Raw genomic sequence first — 23388 nt, 5'->3', positions numbered from 1 at the left:
TTAAAGAAAGGGAAAAAATAACCGCCTGGTTCAGAACGTGTGCACAGTTGGTATTCACCGTCCGGGGCTGATTTTCTCCCAGAATCTTCCCTCCCTAGTGAAATTCCTTTGCTGCCACACCCTCCATGTCGGTCGTTTGGAACAGGATTATTTATTTTCGAGTGCTGATTTGGAGGTCCGGCCTTTCATCACTACTTTCCACGTGTACTGCGTGTTATTTGCACCATTTGTACATACGGAAAGTAATCCAACACTTTTAAGATAATCGTCTTTGACGATGGCCATTTGGAAGAATGCGAAGTACCAGCGTAACAACCAAATGGACAAACTGTCAAGCTGGGCTGTAAGACTCGACGCGTCTACCTGCAGTTGCTAAGAAATGTTATGGTCAAAGAAAAAACAAACAAAAATCCAAGAAACGCATCGTATAGACATCCCTATTATTCTATTACCGTTGTGAATAAGAAATAGGCAATAAGAGTGAACGTATTAACGTATTCGGCGAACGATCGAAAGTATTATCCACGGAAAACGATAACTACATATTACATCCGTCGTGTGCATGAAAGCAAGGATTTTTTTCTTAGTCTTTTAATTTTTTTTTTTTAAGTATATAGAAAGAGACGACTAAATCATGCTGGTAATGTTCTTGCAATAGGTCTCTTACGTCAGGCAAAGGTTGGGGGTCGAGGGGCTAGAGTTGTGGTTTTTTTCTTCAAAAGTGTAAGACGTCGTTTTGACTGCGTGGCCAGATTATGTTACGCTGTCGCCAGCGGGGTCGCGCTCGAAATGGGACTAATCGCTTCCACTCCTCCTCCCCCACCCTCAAAAATAGACATATAAAAATCCCTAAAGGTTCACGGCATCGACCCATTTAAGAATAATGTTAAGTATTCCTTTTCCATAATCATCTATGTCTTTTTTTTTTTTTTTTACACAGTGTGCAGGGTGGGGGCCCTGGGGGGGCATTTGTAACCCCACGGAGATGTCTGGTAGGTAAGATTACGCGTGTGGAACAAAGGTTGCGTACATCACCGGGGTCGTGGTCCGTAAGACGCTATTACTTAGGGCCACCGAGTACATGGTGTTTGGTTGCTCCTTCGTCAAAGTTGAAAAGCCTAGCTTGATGTGCCTCTCTTCGCGAGGATGGTTGAGTAGATACGTCCTCCACTCAGGATAGGGAATACTATAATCATTATGATAATAGGGAATACTACCAATATCAATAATCATTATGATAATAATGATAATAAGAATGATATTTACACGTGATAGCTAGGCTGGATAGGAGCATATGCCGCTCTTCTCCGTTTTTCCCTGGTGCCATCTCGCTCACGCGGAAAACGTCTATCCAATATGAAAGATAATAATAATGGTAATAATAATAATAATAATAATGATAATAATAATAATTATTATTATTATTATTATTATTATTATTATTATTATTATGATAATGATAAAGTGTTGTCTGTCATTAAAGTGTTGTCTGTGAAAGCTTTCTGCCTCCAGACAATAGCACCTCTTCAGTTCAGCATAGAAGAAGAGGGGAACCGTTAATGGAACTGTCGTGATGACGTGGTGTGTGTGTGTAGTAAGCTGGGTTTACCAAAGCCCGGCCACCGGAGGCGTGCAAGTCTGTTTACACAATATGAGTGCGTCATGCGCTCCTGTGCGGCTTGGTTCTAATCCATGTCATGTCTGTGGTTTTATCCTTAGGTAGAAACTACTCCAAAGTGTGAGTTTTAGGTGATCCATCGCCACTTCGATGGTTTTTACACGGTGTAGTCGCGGTTCCGCGCAAAAGAAAAAACAAAAACTTGCGCAGAACCGTATTATTATTTCCTTTTTTTTTTTTTTTTTTTACCAGACCGTTACTAGTAAGGTCTAAATTCAGTTCGTTATACCAAAGGTTTGTTTGTACCCTACTTAATCATATTACATTCAGGTACAGTGCTCAAAAGGGGGCCGTAAAGTTTTATATTCTACTTACACAAGACTTGGTCGTATGTATATTCAGCTCAAGACTTTCGTTGGTATGTTTTACGTCACAGAACATGTGAGAACGGCTTGAATATGCCATATTTATCAGTGGTATTAAATTCCATTAGTGTTTTACGACCCTGAAGTAGTCGTGGTGGTATTAAATTCCATTAGTGTTTTACGACCCTGAAGTAGTCGTGGGCGAAATATGGAGCACATTTCTTCGTTATAGTGTTAACTATTCAGACCACTGGATTTTTTTTTTTTTTTTTACCTATCTGGTATTACTGTGACAAAATTTGTGTCCAGGAGGTTGTGCACGTAGCTGGTATCACTGTGACCTTAAAAGGGGTTTCATGTGCTCAAGATAAGCGCACATATATCTTACGGTGATACAGATAGGACGATAAGAGATAAACCCGTCGAGCACCAGTGAGGAGGGTCATTGGGGAGACAAACACACCTCTCCTGGACTCCTTTATATATATATATATATATATATATATATATATATATATATATATATATATATATATATATATATATATATATATATATATCTTAGTTGCAAAGTTCGAGTTGATTGGCTCTGGTTTGGGGGCAGTCGGGCCACATTAATTATTATGATTATTGTTATTATTATTATTATTATTATTATGATTATGATTATGATTATTGATTGGTATAACCAAAGTGACCATTAGTTTCCCAACAGCAGAACGTGGTGTTTTGTCAGGAGAGATTACAAGCAACGAGAAAGAAGCCGTGTTCGTGTTTGTGACGGTTTCACAAGAAGGCTATCTGATACTGCTTCTCCAAACGTTCCTTCTGTTCTCGCATTTGCTCCCTCTGACACGTGTGTGTGCGTGTGTTTGTTTGTGTGTGTGAGGGGGGAGGGCGAAAGTTCTGAGAGCGGTGAAAAATGTGTGGAAGGCGAGAACATTTATCTCGGAAAGCAGAAATGGGTATGTTTGAAGGAATAGTGGTTCCAATAATGTTACATGGTTCCGAGGCGTGGGCTATAGATAGAGTTGTGCGGAGGAGGGTGGAAGTGTTGGAAATGTGTTGGACGATGTGTGGTGTTGGGTGGTTTGATCGAGTAAGTAATGAAAGGGTAAGAGAGATGTGTGGTGGTAAAAAGAGTGTGGTTGAGAGAGCAGAAGAGGGTGTTTTGAAATGGTTTGGGCACATGGAGAGAATGAGTGAGGAAAGATTGACCAAGAGGATATATATGTCGGAGGTGGAGGGAACGAGGAGAAGTGGGAGACCAAATTGGAGGTGGAAAGATGGAGTGAAAAAGATTCTGTGTGATCGGGGCCTGAACATGCAGGAGGGTGAAAGGAGGGCAAGGAATAGAGTGAATTGGAGCGATGTGGTATACCGGGGTTGACGTGCTGTCAGTGGATTGAATCAGGGCATGTGAAGCGTCTGGGGTAAACCATGGAAAGCTGTGTAGGTATGTATATTTGCTTGTGTGGACGTGTATGTATATACATGTGTATGGGGGTGGGTTGGGTCATTTCTTTCGTCCGTTTCTTTGCGCTACCTCGCAAACGCGGGAGACAGCGGCAAAAAAAAATATATATATGTCGGTGGATTGAATCAGGGCGTGTGGGGCGTCTGGGGTAAACCGTGGAAAGCTGTGTAGGTATGTATATTTGCGTGTGTGGACGTATGTATATACATGTGTATGGGGGGGGTTGGGCCATTTCTTTCGTCTGTTTCCTTGCGCTACCTCGCAAACGCGGGAGACAGCGACAAAGTATAAATATATATATATATATATATATATATATATATATATATATATATTCGCCATTTCCCGCGGTATCAAGTTAGCGTTAAGAACAGAGGACTGAGCCTTTGAGGGAATATACATAGATATACATATACATACACATCGAATTGCTCTCCTTCATCTATTCTCGGCGCCACCCCGCCTTACACTGTAGGAAAACTATCGCCACCCCCAGCGTTAGCGAGGTGGCGCCCTTGTCATCTAACTGAAGTGCAGACTCACTCATTAAGATTTTTTTTTTTCTATGAGTTTGATTTTTACAAACTGATGTCTTTCATACATAATGAAGAATTGACGGATTCCAGGTGAGAAAATATTGAGTTTTTTCTCTTATCACGCGCGAAATTAATTCAGCTTTAGGGAAAGGCATAACGAAAACGTTGTTGGTGTTAAGGTGAAGGTATAACTTCAGTCTTCAGAGCACGGCAGCAACGACCCTTAGGTACGATGGCGTCCATCACATCTCCAAGGGTCGCATTGTCTTGCTCCGTGGTGTTGCCGTCGTGCTTGTAGGGACAGGCTTCTCTGTTGGTGCAATAGAATGCCACACAACAACGTTAGGGGACCCGCTATTATTGACCCCTTCCACTGAGAGCCTGATGTTATTATAGCTCGTGTCTTATATCATCGTTTGTTTGCCTGTATGTGTTTTTCGGGGAAGTTGAGACCCATAGTAATGATAGTTACAATTATGGTGTAGGTGAGGGCAATGGTAATCAAAGCCTTGTCTGTTTTAAGTAAATTGTACCACCAAGTCGAGGCGAAAGGATTCGTTGAGGTACATGTTTATCGCCCGTTTTGTTCTTAGAAACGTTTACATCTGCATTTCTTTAAGATTGATTGTCTTCCAGCCTCCGAAATAGCAAAGCCTAGGCAAATACATTCTCCCGTAGGACTCTCGCCGCCCAAAGCTGAAGGGAAAGGTCAAAGAAACGCCTTTCGAAGGGTCTAAAGGGGACAGTAGCCTCAAGGGGATGACGATGGTATTTTTCCGAGAAGCCACTGCCCTCGGATGTGGCGGCTTGCATGGTCTCCCCGTTACGAAACTCCGAATTACTTTTATCAAGCCAGCAACTTTCCGCTCAGAGACACTCCCCCACCAAGGCAACGGTGGAGAACACTCACACCACGACGTACCTACCGGTTTGGACGAACTCCAAATTGACACTTGGTAATGAATGAGTTTAGCACACCACAGTGTAACCCGGGGAGTGTGCCGAGGTAGTGAAACGCCGGTGTTGTTCTGCCCAAGATGGCCATGTGAAGATAACTAGGAGCTGGAGACACTCGCCCACAGAGCGACAGCGTCTTCATGGGTCATTTTTATATTTCGTGATGGCTCGCTGGAGGGAGGGAAGGGCGGGGGGATGATCCACCTGAGGGGGGCCTTCTGTAAGGCTGTGGTGGCCTCGACACGCCAAGCAAATAGTCTGTGGTTCTGCTGCCGATCTTCTAGAGGGTCAAGTGCGTGGGTTCGTGACGAGGAGGCATCGTCTCATTTGGCCCACACTACGACTCCACCTTTTGTCAGCAGTGTAACCTTAGGTCATTCACCTCAGGAGGTGTGCGACCCAGTAATATATAATGGATATAAGACTATGGTGAGTCCAGTGAAAAAAAAAAAAGATAGAATAATGCGCTACAGTATTTGCCTAAAAATAGAATAATGCGCTACAGTATTTGCCTAAGACTTTTAAGAGGCCGAAACTTTTTTGAACCTGAAGTTTATTTAGCCCGAAGCTTTATGAACCTGGAGTTTATTTAGCCTGAAGCTTTATGAACCTGGTGTTTATTTAGCCCGAAGCTTTATGAACCTGGTGTTTATTTAGCCCGAAGCTTTATGAACCTGGAGTTTAGTTAGCCCGAAGCTTTATGAACCTGGAGTTTAGTTAGCCCGAAGCTTTATGAACCTGGAGTTTATTTAGCCCGAAGCTTTATGAACCTGGAGTTTAGTTAGCCCGAAGCTTTATGAACCTGGAGTTTAGTTAGCCCGAAGCTTTATGAACCTGGAGTTTAGTTAGCCCGAAGCTTTATGAACCTGGAGTTTATTTAGCCCGAAGCTTTATGAACCTGGAGTTTAGTTAGCCCGAAGCTTTATGAACCTGGAGTTTATTTACCCCGAAGCTTTATGAACCTGGAGTTTAGTTAGCCCGAAGCTTTATGAACCTGGAGTTTATTTAGCCCGAAGCTTTATGAACCTGGAGTTGAGCCCATTGAAAGTTTTGGTCTAGTCATGGGATTGCAGATAATTCTGGCAGATTATATCTTAAATCTTGTCATACATGCCCAAGGACAAGTGTGCGCCGGATTCATTGCAATAAGCTGACTCAGCTTCAAGTTGCATCTTTTTCTTGTTTTTTTTTTTTATCTCATCCAACATGGATGACATTCATGATTGGATCCTGTTTTTTTTTTTTTTAAATTGTGTTTTTAATGTTCCAAGTTGGGGAACATTCCAAGCTTGGGTCGTGTTTCCAGGCTGGGAATACTACAAATTCGGATCCGAGTTCCAGGCTGGGGACATTCCAAGTTCGGGGCCTGGGTTCCAGGCTGGGGACATTCCAAGTTCGGGGCCTGGGTTCCAGGCTGGGGACATACCAAGTTCGGGGCCTGGGTTCCAGGCTGGGAATACTACAAATTCGGATCCGAGTTCCAGGCTGGGGACATTCCAAGTTCGGGGCCTGGGTTCCAGGCTGGGGACATTCCAAGTTCGGGGCCTGGGTTCCAGGCTGGGGACATACCAAGTTCGGGGCCTGGGTTCCAGGCTGGGAACATTACAAGTAGGGACCCGTGTTCCAGGATGGTAACATTTCAAGTTCGGGCCTACGAACATTTCAGTTGTACTCGTAAACGAGTGGGAAGAGTCTTGTAATTGTGATCCTATCAACGTGTAATGTGGCGTTTAGAATAACGTAATACATATTGATAAGTTTCTGACCACACCCACGACGGATTTTTTTTTTTTTTAATCTAACCGCAAAATAAAGACAAGGAAAGACTCGTAGAGGAATTCTGACAGAAGAGAACACACACACACACACACACATACACTGTAGCCGAGTGAACTATATAAATCTGTATGAAAGCAACACATGGAAATGTGCAATTATCATTCGTGTGCTATGAATGGGGTGTGCCTTATAATGCTGATATATTATTCTTTTATTTCTCATATTTAGTAGAAAAAAAAATCATGTAGTTTCTTCCATTGTTTTGTTTAGCCGTGTCGCTGTGTTAGTAAGGCGCAAACGGAAGACTGTATTCAGGCACTGCTGATTTTTGACTGTTAGAGCGGTCGGCTAATGGCGCAATCCAGTCTGAAATCACTCCAGTCACACAGTAGGCCAAAGCAAGGGGAAGACGTGAGTCACGAAGACATTATGAGGAGTTAAAATGTTTGGACTTGCGATACCATCACGTTTCCATACAGGACACGAGTAACAGGCTCGAATAACATGCACAACACCGTGAGAGATGCCTGACCTCCCTACAGACGGAAAGAGCAGTACTTGCACCACCACATACATTCAAAGGGTCCCTGTGTTACAGGAGTTTAATTACATAAGATGCTGTACATTTCCTCGGATTATGTTATGTTGCTGAACCGTATGGTATGCTGTTTGGTTAGACAGTATACTCGTATATGCTCTTATATGTTGTGTTACATTTTTTTTTAGTTATTCAACGGGTTAAAATGAAATACCATATGTATTTACATATGTTTATATTAATTGAAATATAAAATTAGTAGGTAGTAAAATACATTGAGACAAATGATGATCGTCTGTAATATACTAGATACTAGAGAGGGGGGTGGGCACACAGTGAAGGACAAGTGCTGATGGAATGTAACCTGAGATAAGTAAATGAGTGGAATGTAGACGCCAGTGGAGTGCAGCCCGGCTGGACGCGCACCCGCGTAGCCCAGTACACACGCTGGGTGTGGAGATCCCATTGCATCATAGACACGTTGGGTGGGGAAGGTCCCCACTTCATCATAGACACGTTGCGTGTGGAAGTCCCCACTGTATCGTGGACGCGGTGGGTGGGGAAGTCTCCACTGCATTACAGCAGAGTGCGGTAACCACTGAAGACAGGACAGAGTTTAACAAAGCCAGTTGCCGTCTCCAGGATACTGCTTGGGTTGGAGTAAGACGACGCTGCTTCCGTGTTGCGCAAGATGTGCTCCCTGTCCAGGAGTACGGTAGTGTGGCTCGGCTGGAGTACTCCACGTCTGCAGAAGCGGACCGTCCCCCATCTGACCTAAGTTGGTGTCTTGCGTCTTAAGGTCAGAGGATGTGGTCGCCTGCGTCATTTGTCCCGAGGAGTATTTGCTTGCCGCTCTCGGCCGCCACCTCGAAGCCTGCCTGGGGTCGCTTGTCCTCGATCGCGATGCATTTCATAAATCTTAAGTAGACTAGAGGATTCGGGAAAGATTCTGCGCATTTTTCATGCACTTTAGTATTACGATGACGTACCCTTTTCTACACTACGCGTCGCGATGTTGTAAAACTTTGTTTCACGGTAACCAGACAGACACTTTTTATTATCAGGGGGGGATGATGAAGCAGCAGTTCTTGCCTTATCAAAACACTGTCAGCCAACCAAGGTTACCGCCTCTCGCGGCTTGAGGCTTGGTGTCGTCAGTGGCGTGTCCAACAAGGCTTATTAACCCTAACGTCGTTTTCCACATGAGCATAAATAACGAATGGGGTGTGATGGGGATTGATGGTAAAAGAGAGAGAGAGAGAGAGAGAGAGAGAGAGAGAGAGAGAGAGAGAGAGAGAGAGAGAGAGAGAGAGAGAATCGCTGAGCATCGTAGTGAGTGGCGCTACCGTGCAAGGGGCGGCCGGCTAGAGGCAGACTGGGTGGAGGTGGGCGGGCCGGCATTGGTTAAGCTGCTGGAGGATCGCCGCCAGCTTGGAGGCCAGCTTCGTCACGTACTCATCCTGAAAGGGAACACATACACCTCCGGTTAAAACTCTTTTTAAAAAAAAAAGGTCTTTTGGAATTTAATATGCCTCAATCCTTAAGCGTCTACGTGTTGGCAACACATTACGGAAAGAAGGGTCGGTCATACACTTAATACTTTCCAGGACCAAGAGTTATTGTCCTATCTGTAAACTTTTGCTGTCACCGGAACATAATTAAGAAAGAAAAAAATTGTCAGAGGCAAACATTACTATATACTGTAAACGAGGAAGGATTGTAGTTTGCAAGTTAGCAGGTAAACAGATGTAATGGGGATAAAGCCATCTGGTAGACGTACATATTGTGTAAAGATCACGTAGCCAAATGAATGGTGAGGAGTGAGTTTAATGTGCAAGAAAAGGTCGGTCATTTTTCTTGAGCAAGTAAACTGCTGGTATGTGGGAAGACCTGGAGCAGAGGAACGGCCGGTGTGTGGGAAGATCTGGAGCAGGGGAACGGCCGGTGTGTGGGAAGATCTGGAGCAGAGGAACGGCCGTTGTGGGGAGATCTGGAGCAGGGGAACGGCCGGTGTGTGGGAAGATCTGGAGCAGAGGAACGGCCGGTGTGTGGGAAGATCTGGAGCAGAGGAACGGCCGTTGTGGGGAGATCTGGAGCAGAGGAACGGCCGGTGTGTGGGAAGATCTGGAGCAGGGGAACGGCCGGTGTGTGGGAAGATCTGGAGCAGAGGAACGGCCGGTGTGTGGGAAGATCTGGAGCAGAGGAACGGCCGGTGTGTGGGAAGATCTGGAGCAGAGGAACGGCCGTTGTGGGGAGATCTGGAGCAGGGGAACGGCCGGTGTGTGGGAAGATCTGGAGCAGAGGAACGGCCGGTGTGTGGGAAGATCTGGAGCAGAGGAACGGCCGTTGTGGGGAGATCTGGAGCAGGGGAACGGCCGGTGTGTGGGAAGATCTGGAGCAGGGGAACGGCCGGTGTGGGAAGATCTGGAGCAGGGGAACGGCCAGTGTGTGGGAAGATCTGGAGCAGGGGGACGGCCGGTGTGTGGGAAGATCTGGAGCAGGGGAATGGCCGATGTGTGGGAAGATCTGGAGTAAGGGAACAGATGGTGTGTGAGCAGATATGGAGCAGGGGAACGGCTGGTGTGGGAAGATCTGCAGCAAGGGAAGGGCTGGTGTGTGGGGTGGGGCTGGAGTAATGAACGTTGTGTGAGTAGGTATGGGATTGCTTACCTGTGAAGTTATGGTATGGAAGATCTGGTTTTCCATGCTGACGATGCGTCGCTGGATTTCGTGCACCTTACGGATGTCCTGGTTCCCTTCAACTTTCAGTTGCTTGATTCTGCGCAGGCAAGAAATAGCATTGTACTGATGTGTCTTTATCAGCAGATGATATTGTATCTCATAATTGGATAGTCTGAAAACTTATTTTAGGGGAAGTAATACAGATATTTTCCTGAGCCTAATTTTAGGGGAAGTGTTACAAATATTTCGTGAGCCTAGTCTACAAATGGTAAACCTTATTGAAGAAGTATTGTGGTATTAATAATCTATAAACCCATTTCATACAGTGGTAATAACCCTTGGATATAATGGCCGGACCTTTTATCTGATCCTTATCAGGTCACGTTAAAGGTTACGATATCATATACCAGGGTTGCACAGTCTTGCTTAAGGTTTATAGGGTGGGGGAGGGGAGGGGTTAACTTGCATGGAACCGTGAAGGATATGGAGTAAATTTATTGACCCTTAAAGGGTATTGAGTAAATTGTATTGAAGCTTGAGGGACATGAGTTAATTTATTGAACCATGAAGGATATGGAGTAACTTGTGTTGAACCTTGAAGGACATAGTTAATTTTATTGAACCTTGAATGATATGGAGTAAATTTGTTTGAACCATGAAGGATACGGAGTAAATTGTGTTGAACCTTGAATGATATGGAGTAAATTGTGTTGAACCATGAAGGATATGGAGAAATTGTATTGAACCATGAAGGATATGGAGTAAATTGTAATGAACCATGAAGGGTATGGAGTAAATTGTTTTAAACCTTGCAGGATATGGAGTAAATTGAACCTTAAGGGACATGGAATAAATTGTATTAATTCATGAAGGATATGGAGGAACTTGTCTCTTACTAAAATATGGTAAAAACTGCTGAGAAGGAGTCGCATTTTGACCGAGACGAAACCAGATTATGGAGACACTGTTTGTGTGTAGCGTATTGTGAGCGGTGATTTGAACCTAGCTGGAGGAACAGTTTGTAATTAACTAGCTAGACTATACATCAGTGTGGCTTGTGAATGATGCGTGATAGTTTTTATTTTTTAATTCATGGAAATGTTGGACAATGAAAGATCAATGAACGGGAAATTACTACAAAAAATAATTAGAGTTCACTGTCTTGCCGATGTTAATGCATTATGCGGGAAAATAAATGAGTATCAAAAGGACTGAAATAGTAAAAGATTTGTTTTATAAATAATTTCTGGGGGGGAGCTTAATTGGATTTTACGTAATGTGATTAAAAGGATGTCATGAATTGCTACATTATTGATTTAAGTGTCAAAAGAATATATATATATATATATATATATATATATATATATATATATATATATATATATATATATATGCACTGCATACTCCGAAACATGTATATCTATATAAAGTAAACATCACCAATACATACAGAAAATAGACTTACATATATTGCACCGCTTTTTTCCTGTAGTCCCGGGGAATGACAGCGTTGGGGCCAGCGGGTGGTACGTAACCCTTCTGGTAAGGCTGTGGCTGGGAGGGCGGCGTCGTCGTTACCAACCCCCTGCTGAACAAGGTGACGTGATCGGAGGAGGCAGGTGAGGGGTAGCCTCGTTCAGGAGAGGTGGTCCTGTCTGGGTTCGTGTAGCTGAGGGGCACGTGGGCCCTTGGAGGCTGATGGTGCAGCTGATAGCACCGCGTCTTGACGCCGCCGACGCCGCCGCTGCCACTGTCTTGATGACCGTACACCCCAGGGGTGGAGAACCACCTTGTGTTTATGTGCCTGTGACCACAGTTTCTAAGTGGACACCGATGGCGCAAGACTCTGCCACTGTTTTGACATTCTGTAGTTCTGTCGCATGTATTGTGCACACTGAAGCCATTCTGTGCTTCGAACGGTACATCCCCAGCTCTCTGTGGGATGTCCCCACTGTTGGGCTGCACCATGTCCAAGAGCTGCATGTTTAATTTTTTTTTTTTTTATTTATAAGATCACGCAAGTCAGTATGCTATGACACTGGTTGACCGATTAACTGACACGCAAGAGACACAGGACGGATTGAGCATGCTAATGCTACTCCTTCTCTACTGAGGGTTGCGGCTCAACTGATACGATGATGGTCGCTGGACCTTTATATATAACTGGCTCTTCCCGCCCCCCCCCCTCCCCACTATCTCTCTCCCCCAGCCACTGACGCACTGACTGGCCGTTCATTTTCCCGTAAATGTATAGTTTTAGGAAAAACATATTTTCCTTTTTTAAGTGCAGGCCTATTGCGGGTGATGGTCTTTCGTCGCTAGTCCATATATGGCTGTTGGAGGTTTGTCTGTTCTATGAAGGTGCGCGCGTTCATATGCACTTTGTTCGTATATATATATATATATATATATATATATATATATATATATATATATATATATATATATATATATTCCAATGAGTCCACGGGGAAAGTGAAACACGGTAAGTTCCCAAGTGCACTTTCGTGTAATAATCAGATCATCAGGGGAGACACAAGAGAGAAATATAATATTCTTATGTCTCCCCTGATGATGTGATTATTACACGAAAGTGCACTTGGGAACTTGTGTTTCATTTTCCCCGTGGACTCATAGGAATATCTTGATCACGCGCGACACAAGAGCTGCATATGTCAGTTGATATACATCGAAGAGACGAAGGTAACCTCTCTGGCGGTGTTCTGTAACGCCTGCACCACAGTTTTGTTCGTAATTTCGTTCTCAACTTTACCTCCTTTTTCTTTTCTTTTTTCCCTGCGGAATGCAAGTGTCCTCAAGGACGGTGTTCGCTCGTACATGGTTAAGAAGTAAGCTTTTCCATTATTGCGGAAACCTTCGTTCTCTTGAGCACACAAGACGTGAACTGAGGGTTTTGAATGAACTGACTGTGTGTATCTGCTTGATGTAGCCAGTGCAGATGGCAGCGTAGTTGATAACGATAGACAGCGTGGTTAGATTTATCATATGAACGTCGGTTTACTCTTATTTATAATAGCCCCAGGAGTCCTTTGTTGAAAGGATCCAAGAGTTACTTCACGGCTCCTTTTCGAGGAGCTGCTACAGTCAACGAGGCTGCGCTACTTTTAGTAACAGGGAAAAGATTTGATTCCTTTGGAGCAATTTCTTCACGGTGTAGTCTCTAGCAGGCAGAGTCCGGTGATGCCTCTGAACATCTTGGATGATGCAGGTATGGAGGCGGAGCTACCTGTGTGCAGTTAAACCATGAGATAGGCTGTATTAGTTGAAGTTCTGTTTCTCGCTGGAAAGGGATCCACATTTTCTCGCTACTGGATGTAGCGCAGTCTTAAAGAGTTGCAGGAGGCTTTTGAAAAAGGTCCCTGGGTAACGCCTGATTTTTTTTTTTTTTTTTTATTTAGAGGTATGGGTAACTATAGGTAATGTACTAAGTAGTTTGATATTTCAAGAAATAGTGGCTTAGTATGTATCGAATTATCCAGAATATAATCCTTTGGCCATGAACTACATTATCGAGGGGAATGTAACGATCCTGCCTCTTCCAAAATAGTTCTACGATCCTTCTTTTCAGAGGCTTTTTGTGTGTGATATTAGATCATCTTTACACACTTCGAGAGTACCAGTTACATGGGCCACTACCGCTGCATCGCAGATGGAACATATTTAGTTACCATTACATATGGCACTATCGCCGATCGAAATTGGAGTCTAGTCGTTATTAGCGTGCTGCTAGTTCTGCATCGTAGATGGGCAGTTTTCTGCCAGTACATACATGTTCGTGTAAAGTTGAGTTTCGATTCTAAGTTTTGTGTTGAATGTGATCGGTCGTTGTTCTGTTTTACTGGGATTTTAAACATATGTTGCCACTGACATGATCGCGCGCTTGTGTTGGTAGATGTTCTGGGACATGGTTATGTTGCCACGGGCATGATCGCACGTCTAAGAGTGTTGTTGGATGTTCTGTGACGTGGTTTCTTCCCCTCGCGTGTAACTGTGCTTTGTGATTACTCGAAACTGTTAGCGGAAATAGATAGCGGGATATATATGTAAGAAAAAAAATTGTGGAGAGATAACGGTAAATTGGAGAGCGAAACGAAAAGGTTGGGTTATAAGTGTTGGCACTATCAAGAGTAAAGTGTAGTAATCTCGGTGACCAAAGAAGGCCTTGAGCTTTATCTATGTTATATATACTCGTCAGTGTTTAGGCCTGGCCAGTATGTGTTTTTTTCCCATGACTGACACTGCTGCAGAATACAACAGACACACACATCCACTGGCGAAACTATTTTTAAACAAAAGTGTGTGGGGAATGGATTTTTTTTTATCCTATGACAAAAATTATTGTAATCTTTTAATGATAGTAGCACCAATCAAGTGATCTGAGTGCATATTTTATATATATATATATATATATATATATATATATATATATATATATATATATATATATATATATATATATGTGTGTGTGTGTGTGTGTGTGTGTGTGTGTGTGTTAACATGGGTAGTCCGTCGTTCGTTACCAGCGGCACATATTAAACCTGGGTTTTGTACAGTGCGTGTAATTTGACGCCCTGCACTGGAGGGTTCGCCATCCAACACCCTCTAGGATCTATCAATAAGCTGTAGGCTTTCTTAGCTCACTCCGTTCCTGGGGAGGTTCACCATCCAATACTCAGTGCTCATTAGGTTCACTGCCCTGCACAAGGGGTTCACTGGGTTTAACCCTACGCCTATGATTCATTAGGTTCACCGCCCTACACTGGAGAATCACTTGTTGACTACCCAACACCCGGGGGTTTACTGGGTCCACCGCCTTACACCCAGGGGTTCACTGGGTTCACCACCCTACGTCGGGGTTCATCGGGTTCGTATCCACGTCGTGTGTCCTCTTCCAGTTTTGTATTTGAGTCACGTCAGTCGTTGGGTGTCATGAACCAATGTCAGATGTGATGGATTGGTCGTGTTACGCTCCCATAGGTGTTCGGACGTGGTGACCTGTTGTTCGACCATGATTTAATAAGCATTTGTAATTACATAACTTAATAATGGGTGTCTGAGCATCGCCAAACCGTTGCATAACTATTGATAAGAAAATCCACGGTGTAATCTCCGTTTATCTAGAGAACATGCTGGTCACAGCTGATCGATGGCGGACTCTCACCCTTTATTAAACCCCTTTGGAACACGGCGACGTGATGACATCACCACTGACAACCCTTTAAAAAGGTCAGGTCCGCAGAAATGACGACGCCATCATACCCAAAGGCTCATGCCATCACGCCTAAGGGGTTGTTGATTCGAAGGGTAACATTGTACACGTCTTAGAAGAATCCTAGTCTTCAGCATCGTCGTTGGTGAGTTACAATACCGCGTGACCAAACATTGTGAGTGTAGTTAGCTTCATGAGAGGTCCCTGAGTGGGAAGCCACGGTAATGGTGGTGCATGGGTAACGTCATCAAGAGATGGGGGGCGGCTTTACCCTAATTATGCCAGTGCAGCGTCATTTTTTTTTTTTCACCGATACATGTCACAAATAATCTCTTCGCCAGTGGTCCAACGTTCATCTGGTGATCTTTATGACGCCTATCCCTGCACAAAGCCCAAGTGGTCGTCATGATGCCTCTCCCATGGCCCGACCGAAACCGGTTAGTCCATCTTAATCGTGTTGCTATAGTGGGAACAACTGTGCCCATATCTGACCTCGTTTTAATTCCCAGAGGGATCAAGAACATCTGTTAACCTGCCTGCCATGCTCACGTCAGTAACTCCCGTTAGCATAAGGTGGCTTGGCCGTCTGTTATTATTTGCAGTCTTTCCATCCGCATTCGTCAAGAAATCCACCAGCTCTCGGACACCAAGTTGCCCCTATGTGGAAATGCCCACCATCAGATTTCTGGGTCATCGTTCTGAGGCGGGGATCTCCGGTGTCTTTTCATCTCCCATGACTACCTTAAGTTACTCTGGCTTCCATCTCTTCCTGCAGGACATAACTAACGCCCATCTCCTGCAGCAACTTCAGTTACGGGGCCGTGCCTTTTGCTCTCCGCTCTTCCTCCGCGCGATTCGAGGTGGGAGGGGCCTGGCAGCTGATTACAGTGTCTCTCATGTCTTGTGTGGTGTTGATGGCGTTGATAAGTTACCCATGCCGTCAGCACATCAGAATATTCAGTGTTTCTGTAGAGAAATTGGGAAGGAACAGTGAAATATGTTAAACGTTTCTTAGACTACAGGATGTAGTACGAACGGAAAAGTTTCAGTTCTAGCCCAGTTTTCCTTTTGTTTCTAGATCCTATGTCATGAAGACCCCTGGCCAAGTTTTATTCTTACCGAAACCATCTAAGCCTCCTTCACTTCGTCTTCCATCGCAGCTATCACGCAGTAAGGGTTACTTGAAAATAAAAGAACTGCAGTAAATTGGTATGCCATAATATCATCATCCTCGGTATATACCACATGTCAAGTGATGTACAACACACACACTGGTCCGCGTGACTCTCCAACTTTCCTCTGAACCTCGCCCGACGGTTCGGGAGGAAGCTACCGCACCATTCTCCACCGCCGTCGCCTCCTGCCACCGGAGATCCTTTGTCCCCGAATTGTCGGCCCCACAACCACAGCGAGCGCATGTAAGGGGTCCTACAGACCACCTTCTCCCCCCCCCCCACACACACACACACACACAAAGAACTGTCGTCATCCTTGCACTTGTGAACGCGAACGATAATCAGTAGACTAACGCACTGTTTTTTGTGTAAAGACTGTGTGTGTGTGTGTCGATACCTCCACACTTGCAGAGCATTTGGTCTTTAACTTATAAGCAGCAGTTAATTCAGTATTATTATTATTATTATTATTATTATTATTATTATTATTATTATTATTCAGTCAAGATGCTACCAGGTTGGTGTATAAAGTAAAACAAAATCTCCACCCTGGGAGAAGATATCACCTCACGTGTACAACCAGCCTGGGACCTGGTTCACCGACGTTTAGAAATCATAAGACCGCCCCTACTTGTACAGATATTCTCCGCCGCTCTTGTCCGGTGATATATTCCACCAATAGCAAGCCAGCGGTGAGTGATGTTTTTGACCCAAAACAATGTATTTTTAATGGAAGGAACCAGATATTTGATACCAAAAGAAATTGTGCGACTTAAGCGAAAACGGACAATTCAACCACAATTTTCGAAGTATAAATGATTTTGATTTCATAAAATTATGAGTCATATACATATACCGAGAGTATGTAACACAAATTTCGGGTTAGATTAATTGGGTTAGGTTTGACTTGAAATCAGGATAATAGGATTGTTTGTTTAATCAGTCGTAAAATGTTGATACGTAAATGTATTTTACTTACATTCCTCGCCTAGACTGTAGAATACTTTCGTAATTGCATGTTGTTATCTTGTGACTGATATGTTGCATTATTGCCAGTGTAATTTTTCTTTAATCACATGCTACCGTTATCTGTGTGCAGATTTGTATACTTACTACCATACAAAGTGTCTTTGTTAAAGATAGGCGTATTGTACGCAGTCAAATTTGCAGTCCCAATGACATAGACGTGCGTATTTTACTGTTAAATTTGTGGTCCTTCATCTGTCCGTCCGATATTTCATACGATGTTATTGAAAGCTGTATGCTTGTGATTTTATAGTGATTTCAAGTGTCTGTTTGAACATTAAACAGACCTTTTGAAATTTTTGTACAAATGCAAACTTTAAAGCCTTATCTATTGCATGTTTTGATTTTTGTTTTGACATGTTCTGCACAGGGGCCATAACCAGTCATTCGTTGTACAGCATTCTTCAACTTAGGAAACCTCGTTACTGCTATCTTGAAGCAGCTTATTGTACCTTGTGATAATCTCATTAAGTCTGTTCACAAGATCTCGTTTTTCTTTTTTATTTTCCTGATAACTTTTTGTCTGCTTTTGTTAAAGAAAAAAGTAAATGTTTTTGTACTACTTGTTAGTGATGAAAGAAGCCATATTTTTTTATTTTTCACCATGAACTGTATTCAGCTCTCCATTTCTTTTATATTAAGTAAATATGAAAATTAACATCTCAGGCTATGAATCTTACGCTCTTCATATTGTACAGTGTAGGTACACCTAGGTGCATATACAGCTACATAATTTCAGCTCATTCGTGCAATATTCGGTTTTATCAGCGTAGTTCGACGAATCATGTCAAGATTTCAAAATTCCGTGCTTTTCCTGTGGGTTTGTTGGCCCAGGGTGATCGAGGTGATGGTGTGATGGGGTTCGCATGTACCCGGTGACCGGCCTTTTGCTGCTTATCTTTGGTTATATTCACAGAGGGAAGTGTGTAATGGAGTCGCTACACAGTCGCCTAGCCCTTAGTACCTCACTCTTTGGGAGTATCTTATCATCTGGGGATAATGGGGTCGGCCAGGTTGTTGTTGCTTTTGATATTACTAAAGTGTTGCCACCACGGTCTCGGGCGGCTCCTGTACCATAACTTGCCATATTCGACCCGCTGGTTTTACCGCTGTCGTTTGTACGCAACTGACATTGTCAGTGGTCGTGATGCAACCTCGACATTACAGTTCATATGGGTAGAGGAATTAAGTGGTTGGTCAGGTTTGGCGGTGGAGTAGATTGTCTGATACGTAAGTCCTGATAAAACGGCGGGTTCTAATTTGACGATACTGTATTTCGATTTTGGAGAGTGAATTCCTTCCTCGGGTCCCCTTTTGGGTGTTATCCTCTAGGAACCGTAAATACAAAATGTACAAACTTATTCCCTTCTGTCGATTCCATATGTTAGGAGCAACCTTTTCAAGTGGTGTAAGTTACCCCCTTTGGACAATCCGTTAACTAACTGTGGCTCGTGAGAAAATGTTAACACCACTTGCTTAATATCCTTTCATGCGTCATATCCTTTTGATTACCGCCACAGAAAATTAATGTTGAACCATGAATGCATAACCTAGATATTGTATATGATATTTGTTTCATTGCATAGCGGGATGGATTATTTTTTTTTCCAATCATATCGAATGGCATAAGTAACTTATTGAATCCGTTTTTTTTTTTTTTTCGAAGAACAAGGCTATGTTGGTGCGGATCCTTGTTATATGAACATTCGTGCCTGGACCAGTATAATAATGCGTGCAAGGCGCATTTTATATTTTTTCCAAGCATGTGGAATGTGAATTACACATGGTTTCATTGTGGAATATAAATCAGACATTTGCGGGCTGTAAGTATAGCAGTGATGAGATAAGGAGTAGATAAAAACTTAGTATTACAATTTGATGATACAAACGTGGGTTGTAAAAACTTAGTATTACAATATGATGATACAAGCGTGGGTTGTGTGCACTGCATCGTATCGAATTAAAGAAACACTCTGATAACAGCGTTTGCTGATGCTTACATCCCAAAATCAGTGATTGGTAAAAAGTAATATTAGAATGTAAGATTCTTGGAATAGCACCAGTTTACAGCCATTATTAAAGAATGTTTCCTCTGATACGGGAGCCCTTTGACCGACACGTCGTTGAGGCAAAGCACGTTTGAACTCCGTTGAACGTTGTAGTTCAGACCATACCCAGAAAACTGGGGTGTGTAGGAATGCCAAGAACCACTGTGATGTATTAAGTGTCCTAGTAAGGTTTTAAAACGTTGCCTTTCTTATGATGCCTAGGATAGTATAGTATCATTTATTCTCGTAAGAAATCACTACCTTTTTATTCTTAGGATAGTCTAGTCAGGACCTGTTAGTAATCTTATGTAGGTTATGATAGGCTAGGAAGATGATGTTACTATTTGTTGTAGATTAGGGTAGTCTGGTAGGAAAAATTGCCTTTTAAGTATTGAAGGGTAGTCTGGTAAGGGAAAAAAATACCATTATATAGCTAAGGAAGGAAATCTTGAAAGTAGGAAAAGTGGTTTGTCGTGAAATGTAGGAAACTAATCATGTTTACAATATTGTATGGGGGTTGTGAACTGTGGATTGTTTTGTGAACTTGATTTTATGATATGTATTTATAGGATAACTCATCCTACTCTGTATTTATTGGATAACCCATCCTGTTGTTAGAAGAGTTCTTAATGCTCTTCAGTTTCAGTGGTCTTTATGCAACTAATCTAGTAAATTGAGTTTTGTTCGCTTGATTCAACTCTTGAACTTCATCCTTAACTTTCCCATTCTTTACCTATCCCACAGCTATTGCAGTTACTGGTTTGTTAGTGAAATTTAGAAATCTCTATTGTCCACCTACTTGAACATGAATATTTCTTTTGACAGCGCCATCCTTCTGGGGTCACGTGGAGTTGATTTGCCCCACATCAGCACCCGACTGGAGAGTCTTACAACAGCCCGCACTCTACAGCCCTTAGAAGCTGTGGCTGACACTGATATTGCTGCATTCCTCAGAAATGAGCGAGAGAATGCTATTATCACAGCTATTGAAGATTCCAAACGGCGGGTAGGTAAACCCTCAACATTATAATAATGAAGGTCATGGCATGTGTACATACATTAGGAGGACTTTTATTTCATGTGTGTAAGACCTCCAAAGTTATATATGTGCATTATTTCTCTGGCAGAGTAGCAGCCAAAAAATGAAAATTTTACTGAAAATATTTCTACAACTTTTCAGTTGTGAACATTAAACCACATCTCTTAATCTAAGATTATGGCATTTGTGCAATATGAGGACTAATTTGTAGTATGTGTAAGACCTTCAAGTCATATCTGAGCATTTTTTAGTTTTTGTATGTAGCAGAGTTGTAGCTTGAATTTATGTACAGGTATTTAGTGAAGAAGATTTAACTTAAAACTTGTATCCAACAGCACTATGATGGTTATTGAGCCATAAGTCATCTTAGAAATAAGCATCTCAAACAATAATGCTCTTAAGGTCCACATTGCAGATTTCAAAACCTCATCAAAGGACTTCTTAGGACCTTTGACAACATCCACTTGCACTCTACCCCAGGACCAGACTCCCGGAACTAAGAGATACACAATTGTTTGCATGAGCACTTGATATTCTGTAGGCAAAAAGTGTGCTCAAGCATTATCCAGAGTGAGACTGACTCGCATTACCCCACAGCATGAATGGAGGAGCAAAGGCCTCCCAGAAAGCAACCAACCACTTGCATTGACTTTGCATATTATTAGAATGTTAAGGGGTCCTGTGATGTAAATTGACTAGATTTAAGCAGTCAAATAATCAACCTACCCACAGTGGAGTAGTTAGAATTGCTCCCAATGTATTTTTCCCCCAGTAGTCCAGTATAAAAGATGATTGGTACCAATGTCAGGTTGTTTTATCATGTTCTTCTACTGAATCCAATATCATCCACAATTTTTTTGTGGAACAGTGATTTGTTAATATTTGCTGGTATATTGGACAGGATATATACCTTAAAGATGTGGTGAGGTAGCTGTGCAAGGGAGGATTCCTCTGTTTTGAAGAACCCTGTTTGCCTTGTATAGGTTTATGGCTATTTACATTTGGCTTGATAACTGCCTTTACATTCTTAAAAATTATATATATATATATATATATATATATATATATATATATATATATATATATATATATATATATATATAATTATCCCTGGGGATAGGGGAGAAAGAATATTTCCCACGTATTCCCTGCATGTCGTAGGAGGCGACTAAAAGGGAAAGGAGTTGGGGGCTGGAAATCCTCCCTTCTCATTTTTAATTTTCCAAATGAAGGAACAGAGAATGGGGCCAAGTGAGGATTTTCCTCAAAGGCTCGGTCCTCTGTTCTGAACGCTACCTAACTAACGTGGGAAATGGCCAATAGTATGAAAAATATATATATATATATATATATATGTATATATATATATATATATATATATATATATATATATATATATATATATATATATATATATATGTCATAGAAGGTAACTGAGGGGGGGGGGCTGGAAATTATCCCCTCCTGATTTTTACTCTTCTAAAGAAGGAACAGAGAAGGGGGGCCAAGTGAGGATATTCCCTTTAAGGTTCAGTCCTCTGTTCTTAACGCTACCTTGCTAGTGCGGGAAATGGCAAATATGTACGGAAAAAAAAACTTGTTATACTTAATTGTTGTTTCCTGCGTGTCAGCGAGGTAGCACCAGGATACAGATGAAGGATGGCCTATCCACTCATATACATAGACATACATGCACATATACATATCATCATATACATACACAGATATATACATATATACACATGTTCATATTCATACTTGCTTGGTTTCATCCATTCCTGTGCTACCCTGCCACACTGGAAATAGCATCCCCTCTTTCACTGCCTCATTTAAGATGTTACAAAATATTATAAGTAGATAAATTTTTGTTTAGGGAGCGGGGGGCTGGAAATCCTCTCCTCTCATTTTTTTTTAAATTTTCCAAAAGAAGGAACAGAGAAGGGGGCCATATGAGGATATTCCCTCAAAGGCCCAGTCCTCTGTTCTTAACGCTACCTCGCTAATGCGGGAAATGGCGAATAGTATGAAAAAAAAAAAAAAAAATTTCTGTTCGAGACTGATATTTTTTCAGTTTTGAAGGAAATTTACATCTCTATGATCTTCTGAATGTTTTGTTTATTTGTACATATTACGTAATTAGTTTTCATGCAAATCACATTTGCAGACAAGTGAAGAAGTGGACAAGCTCTACTGGAAACAGCAGCAAGCTGAGTGGGAACAGAGGAAACAGGACTTACTTTCTGCCTTTACTCATTCAGGAACTGACTTACTGAACATCACTGTTCAGCAACAGGTATTTTCATTTTTAAAGTTAGCTGTGGTTGAATCATTGTTGTGCTCAGTATGTATAGTTGTGTCACTGTAGTGTTCTTTCTAGACAGTAAAAGTTCTTACAGCCCAGGGCAGCACTACTTCCAGTAATGGAGAAATGTAAACTCCTTTAGAGAGAAATTCTTTGACAAGATGTGCTCCTACTGATAAAGCCTTGCCAAAGATGATATTTCACTCTTGATGTAACCTCTGGCAACGCTTACAGTAAAAACAGGTAATTACAAGTTGTTGATTACACAGAAGTACACAAAATTTGATGTTACTGTACTCCAAGTGCATGAGGTCACACCATGAGTGTAAAATCACTTCAGGTGAGGTTGTTTTATCAATGGTTGATGAATCATAGTCAAAGTCTACAAAATATTTTCCATTTCAAAGAAGTCTGCAGATGAGTGTAGCACAGCCTTGGGCTGCAGAAGTCCTTGGAAAAGAGGTTCTGGATAACATGAGGACTCTTGACCTGGGTTAATTTTGAATGAATAAATGCACCAGAAATTAATTGAAGATATTACTCTCCGTCAGAGATGGAACAATCTAGGAAATTCATTGGCTTGTTGATGAATGGTTTAGAAAAGTGTAGAGTTTAC

The 23388-nt window shown here is 42.3% G+C and overlaps 2 protein-coding genes across 4 annotated transcripts in view; one reads left to right on the top strand and one right to left on the bottom strand.

Moving 5' to 3' along the window:
- The window catches only part of LOC139762453 (nuclear pore complex protein Nup93-like), a 78896-nt gene that overhangs the window by 26773 nt on the left and 28735 nt on the right, over positions 1–23388 (top strand). For all 3 annotated transcript variants that reach the window (XM_071687357.1, XM_071687355.1, XM_071687356.1), the window contains exons 3-4: positions 20257–20437; positions 22635–22763. In XM_071687357.1, the coding sequence (XP_071543458.1) occupies positions 20257–20437; positions 22635–22763 (310 nt within the window). The remainder of the gene's footprint in view (positions 1–20256; positions 20438–22634; positions 22764–23388) is intronic.
- Positions 7489–12093, bottom strand: LOC139762456 (uncharacterized). The gene is made up of 3 exons (XM_071687362.1): positions 11418–12093; positions 9941–10049; positions 7489–8730 (listed from the first exon to the last, which is right to left on the bottom strand). Exons 1-3 carry the CDS (start codon positions 11933–11935, stop codon positions 8635–8637), a joined length of 723 nt encoding a protein of 240 aa, XP_071543463.1. The 5' UTR covers positions 11936–12093; the 3' UTR covers positions 7489–8634.

This window comes from Panulirus ornatus, chromosome 43 (genome assembly GCF_036320965.1).
Source record: "Panulirus ornatus isolate Po-2019 chromosome 43, ASM3632096v1, whole genome shotgun sequence".
NCBI classification, from domain to species: domain Eukaryota; kingdom Metazoa; phylum Arthropoda; class Malacostraca; order Decapoda; family Palinuridae; genus Panulirus; species Panulirus ornatus.
This window is presented reverse-complemented; position numbering and strand designations above follow the sequence as displayed.

Bases quoted from the DNA above. Each gene is read 5' to 3' on its own strand.
- LOC139762456 (XM_071687362.1), bottom strand. From the start codon at position 11,935: ATGCAGCTCTTGGACATGGTGCAGCCCAACAGTGGGGACATCCCACAG. The intron at 10,050-11,417 runs GTAAGTCTATTT...TTGCCTGCGCAG, and splicing joins AAAAAAGCGGTGCAATATAT to AATCAAGCAACTGAAAGTTG. The intron at 8,731-9,940 runs GTAAGCAATCCC...GTTCCCTTTCAG, and splicing joins TCCATACCATAACTTCACAG to GATGAGTACGTGACGAAGCT.